Source organism: Lactuca serriola, chromosome 3, assembly GCF_051521515.1.
Source record: "Lactuca serriola cultivar US96UC23 chromosome 3, Lser_US96UC23_V15, whole genome shotgun sequence".
Classification (NCBI taxonomy): Eukaryota; Viridiplantae; Streptophyta; class Magnoliopsida; order Asterales; family Asteraceae; genus Lactuca; species Lactuca serriola.
In genome coordinates, this window is record NC_136410.1 from 170,047,283 (window position 1) to 170,059,941 (window position 12,659).

At 38.9% G+C, this 12,659-nt stretch overlaps 1 protein-coding gene across 1 annotated transcript; it reads left to right on the forward strand.

Annotated features, from left to right (window-relative positions):
* The first annotated feature begins 781 nt into the window (after positions 1–781).
* Positions 782–11,540, forward strand: LOC145095864 (uncharacterized). The gene is made up of 5 exons (XM_079033681.1): positions 782–1,063; positions 1,144–1,239; positions 1,286–1,519; positions 10,899–11,009; positions 11,265–11,540. Exons 1-5 carry the CDS (start codon positions 782–784, stop codon positions 11,538–11,540), a joined length of 999 nt encoding a protein of 332 aa, XP_078889807.1.
* Positions 11,541–12,659: the final 1,119 nt, after the last annotated feature.

Genomic DNA, 12,659 nt, shown 5'->3' on the forward strand with positions numbered 1-12,659 from the left:
TTGTTGTTACTTGTTAGATACTTATATTGTTAGATAAATTGATTGTTTACTTGTTTGATATTGAATTGTTAGGTTAAAATTGGATCCTTTTTTGGAAGAACAAGCATCAATAAATCAAGTGTTGGAGAATCCTCCAAAAGACCATGCTCCAGTGATTTAAGTTTTGAAGGATCCTCTAAAAGACCATGTCCTTCTAATCAATCATTCCCTTCAGTTTCTAATGTAACTAAATCCACAACCTACAACTACTCCAATTACAAGTGTTAAATTGAAAGATCTTCCAAATAACCCAGGTGTTAGACCAAAGATTACAACTTACAATCTAAATCAAAGAGATGAAATAAGGATGGCATATTTGCTTCAAGGACCTTGTTAACCATGGAGACATGGTGGGAAACCAAAATGGGAGAGATGCATTTGTTTCATAAGGTTTTGATACCTGGAATAAAAAAAATTCATTAAGAGATCATATGGGTGGTATTGATAGTTTTCATCACAAAGCAAGAGAAAATTATGAATTTTTATTAAAAGAAAAACAGTCTATTAGTGCAGCCTTCAAGAAGCAAACCAAAATTGGGGAGAGTAACTATAAACTTCGTTTAGGTGCTTCAATTAGGTGTTGTAAATTTTTATTGAAAAATGGTTTACCATTTTAGGGTCATGATGAGTCGAGTGAATCCCTTAATAGAGGGCTTTCTTTGAGTTATTATCTTGCATGAGAGATTATAATGAAGGCATTCGCAATGTTACCTTAGAAAATGCTCCTCAAAATAATCAAGTGATGTGCCCGAGGACTCAAAAGCAAATAGTTGAACGCTTTGCAACAAAGATAATTTTAAGTATTTGCAAAGAAATTGGTAAGGATGTGTTTGTTGTATTGGTTGATGAATCTAATGATGTATCAAAAAAAGAGCAAATGGCCATAGTTTTGAGATATGTTGACAACCTTGGAGTGGTGAAGGAAAGATTCATTGGAGTTGTGCACATGAAGGATACATCCTCTTTGACTCTTAAAGCGGCCATAGATGAAGTTTTTACCCATAACAAGTTGAGTATGTCCCAGGTAATTAAAACTTTTTTTCCTTTAATATGAATTTTAATTGAATATTATTTGCTTTAATGTTTTATTTGTTTTTTTATCAGGTAAGAGGACAAGGTTACGATGGGGCAAGCAATATGCGAGGTGCATTCAATGGTCTAAAAGCTTTGATTTTACAAGATAATGATTCAGCGCATTATGTGCATTTCTTTTCACACCAACTTCAGTTAGTTATTGTGGGTGTAGCAAAGAAGCATGATGGTGTTGAAGACTTCTTTAACAACTTTCTTTGGTGGTTCATGTAAAAGACAAGACATGCTATGGGAAAGTAAAAGAGATAAGGTGCAAAAGTCAATTGGAAATGGTGAACTTGAAACTGGAAGAGGGTTATATCAAGAGAGCTCTCTTGTTCGAGCAGGAGATACAAGATGGGGTTCACATTTCAAAAAAATCACAAGTTTGATGAACTTATTTCCAGAGGTTCTTAATGTTCTTGCTTATGTTGAAGAGGAAGTGTAACATCCATAAAATTTGAGTCAATTTAAATATTTTAACTCGGTTATTACAATTTGTTTTCAAAATAGTTTAAACATCAGAGTTCCCATAATTCATAATCATTAATCGAGGAAGTGTACGGTCACGCATTCGCCTCCCCGCGGCCATCCACTGAACCTGAAACAATAAACTGAAACTGTAAGCCCGAAAGCTTAGTGAGTTACCCCTAAAATTCTAATACACACAACAATACACATAAAATAACAAACAACATACTATGGGTCCAATCATCCATCGGGATGGAATACCCCAGGCCCTCAACCATCGGGTTGGAATGCCAACATACTACGAGTCCAATCATCCTAGGGATGGAATACTCTCGGCCCACAACCATCGGGTTGGGATGCCCACACACAATACATATATAACAAATACTATGGTCCAATCATCCATCGGGATGGAATACCCCAGGCCCTCAACCATCGGGTTGGAATGCCAACATACTATACATATATATAACCGATACTATGGGTCCAATCATCCATCGGGATGGAATACCCAGGCCCTCAACCATCAGGTTGGAATGCCAACATAACCAATCAAACATGTGCACCTATATCAGATAATCATATAACAGTCTAAAAAAACAACATACTAGGGTCCTATCATCCTCGGGATAGAATAACCTTAACTACCAATCAATCATGTGCACACATAACAGGTAACCTCCTACCAGCATACAAACAGTCATACCAAACTATAGGTCACTAAGCATAACCACATCCGATCTACTAGGATACCGATCTAACAGATCATACTAGCATATAACCATCCTATCTACCAGGATACCGAGCTAACAGATCATACTAGCATATAACCATCCTATCTACCAGGATACTAATCTAACAGATCATACTAGCATATAACCATCCTATCTACCAGGATACTGATCTAACAGATCATACTAGCATATAACCATCCTATCTACCAGGATACTGAGCTAACATATCACAACAGTAACACTCCCAAATAACAAATCAAAGGGTCGGCCTTGGTTCCTTAGACCCTTGAGTATAGTGAGGATAACTCACCTCGCAAAGTCGATCCGAACTGAAGAATCGAACTCCCGAATCGCTGCCTCACCAAAGATCCCGAACTATCCAAATAATAAATACCAAGTCATTACACACCATAACAATCTTGACTAAAGGGGGAGTCCACACAATCCATCATGTCCATTCTCTTTATTGGGCCAAGGCCCAATGCCAATTCCATAACCTTGAAAGTCCAAATACAAAACCCATTATTGGCCCAATTTACTAAATCGAGCCCAATTTACTAAATTGGGCCCAACTTCCTATTGGGGCCTAATCCCATGATCCCTTATCACTAATTGGCCCAAAATATCTTATTCATAAAGTCTAGCAAAGGCCCAAATCCAACTAGTCCATAAATAACCCAAAACCCGAAGCCCATTTGTCAAAGGCCCAATAGAGGACGTACGCGGGGCGTACTCGTCCAGATGTTGACCAACATCGGGTTGGTTGACCCAGTACGTTGGGCATACTGGATTTACGCTAGATGTACTCGAGGGTTTGCTAAAACCTTATTAAGTGCTTAATGGCTTAAGCAATTAATCCCAAACTTCAGATCTAGTGACCTAACATGCCTAGGACCCATGAAGTCATGAACTTTATCACTTTGGACGTCTAGAAAGCTCTTAATACTTGGTCTTAATCCATTAAGACCTTCTTTTTTCATGCATAGGACACATTCAGCTAATGGGACCTCATTTTTATCACTTAGGACCTCTTATAAGGTCTGAAAGGACAGCTCTTTTCGTCCAAATCATAACATGCACCATTTTGGGACTTTTGGGACAAGAATGCTTCCATAAAGCTAAAATGACTAAATCTATCTCATACAAGTATAAAGTTCCAAGCTTTTTACCTTCTGGGGCTCCTAAAACAGATGATAAACCAAGATCTATAAGCCAATCTTCCCTCCTTGGCTCCTTGATGCACAAGCTCCTTCTTGAAGGCACCAAAAACACACTTATAAGCTCAAGAATGGTCACTAGGAGGCTAGGATTCTATCAAGACGGCTGAGGGAGGTGTGGAGGTTGAAAGAGACGAGAGGGTATGGTCCATAAAGTACTTAAATACTCCACAAACCCTAAAAGTTAGGGTTTCATCCTGGCACACGTATGCCCAACATACTAGGGCGTGCCCTAGTACGCTTAGTGTACCACATGTACGCCCAAACGTACTACTTAATTTTCCAAACTTACCATTTTGCCACTAGGGCCTCCTTTTGCCACTTCCTTCTAAATCAAGGGCCAAAATGACCTAATTAAAATTCGAGGGATGAATTTGAAGCTACTGGAAAAATTGGATGTTACAACTCTCCCCCACTTAAATTCGATTTCGTCCTCGAAATCGCTCCTTACCATCCCCGACATCCCGACATCCTGAGGGGCACCTCCATAACCATGACATCCGACGACTTTCAAAGGAGACCCAACGGGAACTTTTCGTTCCAGAGAAGACGAACCCATAAACCCATGCAACACACAACCTTACTCTACCTAAACCCGCAATCTGGAAACTTGAATTCAGTCTGGCTTCCTGACAGACCACTCATACTAACCATCGCTAGTTCTCTGCCTAACACTACTAACGAACTACTCAACCATGGGATCTTGAGGTTCCTACCTGAAAATAGAACCATGGATCATATTCTGCTGAACCTTGTGCCTACGACTTACTGTCGACCTGCACCGGGTATCTTGGCCTATTGCATAGAGCAGGATCGCCTCAGACCGATCAAGCACAACATGCCACCTAATAGACCATACGGATAAGATGTCCTCATAATATCGACGATAATCCACCATGTCGCTCCTTGTCGTCCACCATACCCATAGAATACAGTCTCGCAAGTGATTCCCATCAACAACATTCCTACCACTACCGGCCAACCAGACAAAATCCTGATGATCCAAAGTATCGGAAACCCAACTTCCTCTCTTCCTGAAGTGAACAGACCATAGATCCGGTCATATAATGCATATCATAAATCATTTAGTACATAAAAGCATGTTATTAATTTTCCCTAAATAAGCTAGTGCTTGTGTCTATTCAGGTGTATTACCTAAATTTTATTAGACACACTCCTCACAATCATTGCTTAGCATTCTAAGTTTAAGTCTAGAAATAAATCCATATTCCTAGTTCACTTAAACTAGTGCTCTGATACCAACTGTGACATCCCCATTTTCACGGCCAGAAAAGACCGATTTTGTTTATGCTTTATAAAAATCAGAGTACTTCTTTTCATAAAAATATTGCGGAATTTGTTCCCAGTAAAACATGATAAATACGTTATCAAAGCATTTTTGAAGAAATGTATTTTTATTCATTTTAAAACGTTTGGGATGTCATCGTTAATACATATACATAAGCATAAACAGAACTTACATTCATTATCACTAGTGATCTACATCTCTTTAATCTCTCAGTGTAATGTGACTTCATATCAACACCTGTGATATAAATAAACTGAGTGGGTTAGGTTGGGAAACCTGGTGAGTACAAAGGGTTTTCATCCCACAATAAATAAGTTTATTAATTTTATCAAACCAAACAAACCCGATTACCCGTTCCCACTATCCTCACTTTACGTCCCTAAGACATCTAACACAAGGGACCTAGTCTAAGGACTTTCATCGGGGTGACAACACATGCTTCGGGGGTTCCTTAGCAATTCATGTCAAATAAGGCAACCATGTGGGGGATGGAGTACTTCACACAGATCAAATAAACACACAGTTCAAATAAACACTTACATGTTGCGATCCTGCTAGCGTTCCACTAGACTGTCTAGAAAAGTCCGTGGTCGTCATATATACTCCGCTAGATGACTGGATCATCAAAACATCTATATCGAGGCCTCTCATTATATTATTTGGTCACACAGAAACTTATTACATCTACCCATGTTCTACCCAACACATTTTGTAGATATAAAATACATATTCAGTTTAAATCATGTAAAACTTGTATAAAATTGTTCATCCAGCATAGATAGCAAGTATAGAGATAGTATGCACACATAGCACGTAATTTATTTAAAATACTTCATATCTATGTGTAAGATGAAATTAACTATGCACTCACTTGATTATGTGGTGACTCAGCACTCGGACAGCGCTTCGATACTCTTAAAACAATTTTCCTTCGATAAAAACTAGTATCAGTACCACTAGGGTTTAGTCTAATATTCACCACGACTAATTAATAGTCTAGCTATTATTACTATTATATAAGCGTTAAACGATACTTATATAACCCATAATAATAGCCCAAGTACTTATTATAAGGTCCTAATAACATTACTATATTAAAACATAATTTAAACTAAAGATAGGTTAGGCGTAGCTCACTTACAGCGGGTTTTTCTCAAAACCAGGCTTCGCTGGAGCAGCGTTTCTAAGTCGAAAGGGCTCTTTTCTCGGGACTCGGGGAGCCTCAGGGCTTCCTTCGGGTTCTAGGGGGTTTACCTAGGCTTTTAGGGGGGCTAGGGAGCTTAGAGAGAGAGTGTAGAGAGAGAAATAAGGTTTGGGAGGTGTGAAGAAGAGGCTAGACCCGACACCTCTATTTATAGTGAAAATATCTGATGGACTCACCAAGTAAGGGGACCTACTCACCGAGTTGGTGCATGTGGTGGCCTTCTGGTGGTGCCACGTGTCCAATTCTGGTGGTGCCACGTCACCCCTATCGCGTATCAGCCTTCAAACTTAGAAAAATCATAACTCTCGCATACGAGCTCTGTTTTCGGCGTTCTTTTTTTCAACGCGTAGGTAAAATCAAGATCTACAACTTTCATTTAGACTTCGTCGGCTAATTCTCGACCAATCTCAAATTTAACAGTAGGAGGCGTTTAGACTGTTAAATGACCGTGAAGAATTCGTAACTCCTTCATACGGACTCCGTTTTCGTATGTATTTTTACCGTTGAGTTCCTATTAATGAGATCTTCAACTCTCATTTAGGTGGCGTAAGCTAAAAACCGCTCGAACTAAAATTCGAGTTTCGGGTCGTGCACTGCTAAGCCGAATCTTAGAAAAATCATAACTTCCTCATACGAAGTCAGATTTGGGCGTTCTTTTTATGGATGCTCTCGGTTTAACTTATACTACAACTTTGGTTTAGATCACTAAGTCTAAAAAGTCCTCTATCTTAAACTCACTATTTACGTCTCCCGGTGTCGTGCCGGTTTTGACGAAAAACTTCGACGGGCCATAACTTCTTCGTTATAACTCGGATTTCGGTGTTCTTTATATGTACGGATCTACAGGCGTTACACATTCTAACACTCCTAAGTATACATGCAACCCTAGAAAACCTTGGATCTATGTTTGTATAAAGTACATGCAAAATATGATTTCTAAGGTTCAAAATCTTATCTAGCATACATGGGGAACTTTTAATCTAAAAGATGGCTAGAATTACATACCTTGTAGTTGATTTGATTCCTTGATAACCTTGAGAGCCTAGCACCCCAAGTGTGATGCCTCAAATGCTTCACACAACACCAAATGCTTTGGAATAACTTAAGAGAATGTATAAAACTTGTAAAAATCGGCCTAGCCCTCTCTTGTTCTTAGTGTACCGATTTTGGTGAGTATCATGTTCCTTATATAGTGTGTCACATCTAGGGATACACCATGTAAACCCTAATGTGACATGACTCTTCATTTCCATGACCCATGGGTTTGTAACTCCCATGGAGCATCCTATGGGTTTAACCAAACTTGATAATCCATGGAGCCTTTTAGCCACTATACAAGTTATGGATGATTTACATAATTAACCTATATATTTAATTAGTCATATTTTGATCACTTAATTAATTCCAAATTAATTCTTGATCGATACTAATTAAATAATATTATTAATATATTAGAACTTATAATATATTAATAAACCACAAGTGTTATTTCTCTCATTTAGTCTATCCAAATGCATGATGCCATGTAACCCAAATGGACCATGCCGGGTTGGGTCAAGTACATACCAAATATAATTATGGACTTAGACACCTTATCCAACAAATGTATCGGCCGAGCCATTACAGCTAACAAAACCCTCAATCTATCAATCCAAAGATCCTCAGAGTCGAGCATACCCTCGACCGAACACTCGAACTGAACTAAATTCATGACTAGAACCCCGACCTGGTTCCCTAAATTTTGCTATCAAACACCAAGAAGATGTGTTTCTTATGCTGGGGAGTTTTATCGAACCCTAACCAACACAACCCTCAAACCAAGTAGCCATTGGGGCCTCCATTCTCCCTGTCGGGTTGTGAAACTTATCCCCATTTCAAAACGTATCCCGCTTCTGCATCCCGGGGTAACTCTCCCCCACTTAGATTCGACTAAGCCTTCACAACACATGAAAATTGGAGGATTCCCAATCCTTCTCACTTCCAAACGATCGATCCAATGTCAACCAACTCTTCCTAAGTAGCGCTCCATTACTAGCCAATCCCAAATGATCACACACTTCTAAGAACCAGATGAACACTTCCTGAATTCCAATGAAACCAACAGTCACTAATGCTAGAATGACCCCTTACTCCAGTCCTGCAGACCAAAAGATAGATGCTCCAACTAATACCTCGGCGACGAGCTACTTCCCTTGGTGCTTTCGTTCGCCAATCACTAACGGTTGCTAAAACCACTGAATCCTGATAATGCTAAATAACCCTTCTGTGGGACCCTATCCGCAGACCTCCCACATGATACCCCTTTTCCAAAGGTGTTCCAAACAATTTTCCCGATCTCGGGCTCTAGAAATAATTTTCTTCAGGGTTCGTACCCTGACTCACTTACCCGCTCAAACGTCCACAGCTGAACTGTAGCAGCTAAAGCAACCTCTGCCCTAAACCGGGCTTCAAACTAATCCCAAGACATAGTCTACAATCCCAAAAGTGCAATAGATCGCACAATCAATCGTTACCGTCCAATACAAGAGATCCAAGGCAAACTGGACCCCACAAAATACTTATGCCACATCGACCCACCTGCGCTCACTGGCGTTGAAACAATGTCGCCAATCCCTGCAACCAACTGACCCCGAATCGGAATACAACCTGATCCTAGGTCACAAGCCTGCTCACTCCTTCGAGCTCAAAAAAAACTGGAAGGGCACAATCCTTACCCTATAAAACGACAGTCCAATCCATCAATTAACCATTCCACTTCCAGCTGCAAAACCCCAACTGAACATAATCATCACTCCTTTCTGAAGTCCCAGCGACTCACATTCCAGCCTCGAACAAACCCCCGAGACTCAAATCTAGAAACTCATGTGCTAGCCTCTCCCGCTCAACCCGTGGAATGCAATGAGTACAGAATATCTCCCTGATCTCAAGTAACTGCATTCCTCTGCTCATCAGAATATGTCCTAGAAACAAGTCCCGATACTGGAAAGCTCGACCAACTCCTCCCCCTGTCATCGATACAGCTGTTGTAGCTGATGCGACAGCCGTCTTAGCAAGGGTTGCATAACGCTCAAAGAAATACTCAACCATGGCGGTCTTAAGAGACCCAAACATCTCTGGCAACTGTCCCCGGATAATCTTGATCACCTCCACCCGGATGATCTCACTGATACGATCCTCTGAAAATGTTGGCCTATCTTGGCCGCCATCTCCCGAACCTAACCTGGATCTGGTCTCAAGACGTCTCGTAACCACCATTCTAGTAAGGCACCATAAAGATCTCTAATAATCCATATAATGACAGGGGACCAACTCCCAACCCAACCCTAGGGGTTGTGACTTCCTTGCTACGCGTATGGGTCATGTGCTTTCAGTAGTACGGGCCCCTATTACCTTCCACACCTACCCATATTTGTCTCAAGTATCATCACAATGCCCTAACAATATACATAATCATAGTGAGCGCTCAATCCTCACTCCTAGAGGAAAGCTAAATATCTCATAACAGGCCTCCCGACCTCACACAACCCACCTATCCATGAAACTTCCACCAACCCTGCAACACTAGTGTATGCTTGCCATACATAACGCTGGACCCTATAGACTTTCGAATATATGATCCTATCCTAAGCCCCTAATCAAAAAGAACAGAACATAAGGCCAAATCAAACATTCTCAGGCTATAAGATCTTAATTATGTACAACCGTGATGCATACCCTAAGCAACTACAGTAATGATATCAATCTCATATAAGGAAAATCCTAGGCTAGCAAGCATCATGTAATCAGACAATTCTTGAAGATCCCTAGCCTAGTACTAGCATGTTGTTATAACATATCACAATATCAAATAAATGTATGGTATTTTGGGGTTTACTTACTGGCTCCGGTTGATCGTACACTTCGTATCCTCCTTTCTTATTTTGAAAACCATTTAAAATTATTTTGAAAATCTTTTTCCTTAGTTTGAGACTGGATTCACACGAATCTTTCTCCAATTCACTCAAACCAAGGCTCTGATATCAACTTGTAACATCCATAAAATTCGAGCCAATTTAAAACTTTAACTCATTTAAAAACCACTCAGTTATTACAATTTGTTTCAAAATAGTTTAAACATAAGAGTTTCCAGAAATCATAATCATCAATTGAGGAAGTGTACGGTCACCATTTTGGGACTTTTGGGACAAGAATGCTTCCATAAAGCTAAAATGACTAGAGATATCTCATACAAGTATAAAGTTCCAAGCTTTTTACCTTCTGGGGCTCCCAAAACAGATGAAAAACCAAGATCTACATGCCAATCTTCCCTCCTTGGCTCCTTGATGCACAAGCTCCTACTTGAAGGCACCAAAAACACACTTATAAGCTCAAGAATGGTCACTAGGAGGCTAGGGTTCTCTCAAGACATCTGAGGGAGGTGTGGAGGCTGAAAGAGATGAGAGGGTATGGTCCATAAGGTGCTTAAATACTCCACAAACCCTAAAAGTTAGGGTTCCATCCTGGCACACATACACCCAGCGTACACATGTGTACGCCTAGCGTACTAGGGCACGCCCTAGTACGATTAGCGTACCACATGTACACCCAACGTACTACTTAATTTTCCAAACTTACCGTTTTGCCACTAGGGCCTCCTTTTTTCACTTCCTTATAAATCAAGGGCCAAAATGACCTAATTAAAATCCGAGGGATGAATTTGAAGGTACTAAAAAAATGGGATGTTACAGGAAGGATCCACCTTAAGTAACCGAAGTCAAGCATTTGGTATCTTAAGATATTTTAAGACACTTGATTTCGTGTTATACTTACATTTGATGTATGAAAATTTACACCTCACGAATGTACTGTCAAAGCATCTTCAAAAAAAGGATCAAGACATTTTAGAAGTGGCTTATTTGGTTAGAGGGACAATGGAGGCATTAAAGTCTTTAAGAGACATGGGGTTTGCTAAACTTTTATCGAAGGTATTCACTTTTTGTCAAAAACATAATATTAATATTGTAGAGATGATGGAAAATTATGTCACATCGAGAGGCCGTAAGACTAACGTTGCTAATCACTATCATTTTGAAGTTAAAATTTTCAACACGGTTATGGATATGCAAAATACAAAATTCAGGGACCGATTTAGTGAAATTAGCACCCAATTACTAGAATATATGGGGGATTTGAGTCCTTATGATTCATTTACTAAATTTGACAAAACAAAGTTGTTAAAGTTGAGTGAGTTGTACAAAAATGATTTTGATGATGTGGAAAGGATGCAACTTGATGGTGAACTTGAAATATATTATCATGCATTGCATAAAGATGACCGGTTCACGAGCTTGCAAGGAATTTCCGACCTTTCTCGTTTGATGGTGGAAATGAGGAAACATCGCTCTTATCCTATTGTTTATAGGTTGTTGATGTTGGTTTTGGTTTTACCCGTCGCGACCGCAACAGTCGAAAGATGTTTTTTCTGCGATGAAGTTTTTGAAGACGGACTTACGTAGCAAAATAGGTGATGATTTTTTGAACGATGCCATGATTTCTTATGTTGAAAAAGAAGCTCTTATGAATGTGAAGATCGAAGATGTAATGGATCAGTTTCAAAAAATGTGTACTCGTATATGTCAAATTTGAATATTAAGATGTAATGGATCGGTTTAATGTACTAGGACTTTTAAAAAAAAATTATGTTAATATATTTGGACGAATTTTTTTTGTGCCACTGCTATTAAAAATGTTTGCGTCCACAACTGTTCATCTAATCGAAAAAGCGTCATTTAAAATCACTTTCGAGACTCCAATGAAAATTAATCGGTTAAAGCTTTACTTTATACTTGAATCCTCTTCAAGATTGATTCCAACAAAAATTCACTAAATTTGAAACTCGCATCTAGGCCCATCATCGAAAAGAGCAACTCGACTCACTGGATAAATCTAGCCAATTTCGATCCTTTTTCATCTCACTGAAAACCATCAAAACTTTAAATCATTCATATAAATTCAAAGCAACAATTTCGATTCACTTCACCCATCGAATCGATTGGGCATTATTTTTGCAATCAAAATTTAATCCTTCATGAAAATGGCTTTGAAAATCCATCACATATAATTCCATTCATCTTCATTTTCAACATAACAATTTCAAGGCTCCATTTCGATTCAAGCAATGTTACCCTTCAAAACTTCATTTAATCAAAATCAATGTAAGCATCAAAATTAGTAGTATTTGAGCATGACCTTTGTTTTTGTTTGTAGTTTGTATGGTAGCCTTTGTTTATGTGTTTGCTTATATTTCTATGAGTCTCACCTGTGTTACCTCTTTATTTTCGACATGTTTTTGCTAATATATGTTCCAAGTCTCATGATTAGTGTAGGGTCCATGTTTTATTGCTATTATTTACTTCCATTATTTGTGTTTTTGTATATTGTGCATTGTTTAACTTTAACCCTCTTTATGTTCAACTTAATTGTTTATACTTGTTTTAACCTTTAATCACTATGTTGCATCCCCAAAATCGACCATTTTGAAAATTAGCTTATGATTTATTTTCAAGAAAACTCTTTAAACATAACAGTGAAAATTCTAATTATTTTCAAAAACATTTTAATGATAAAAGTTAATC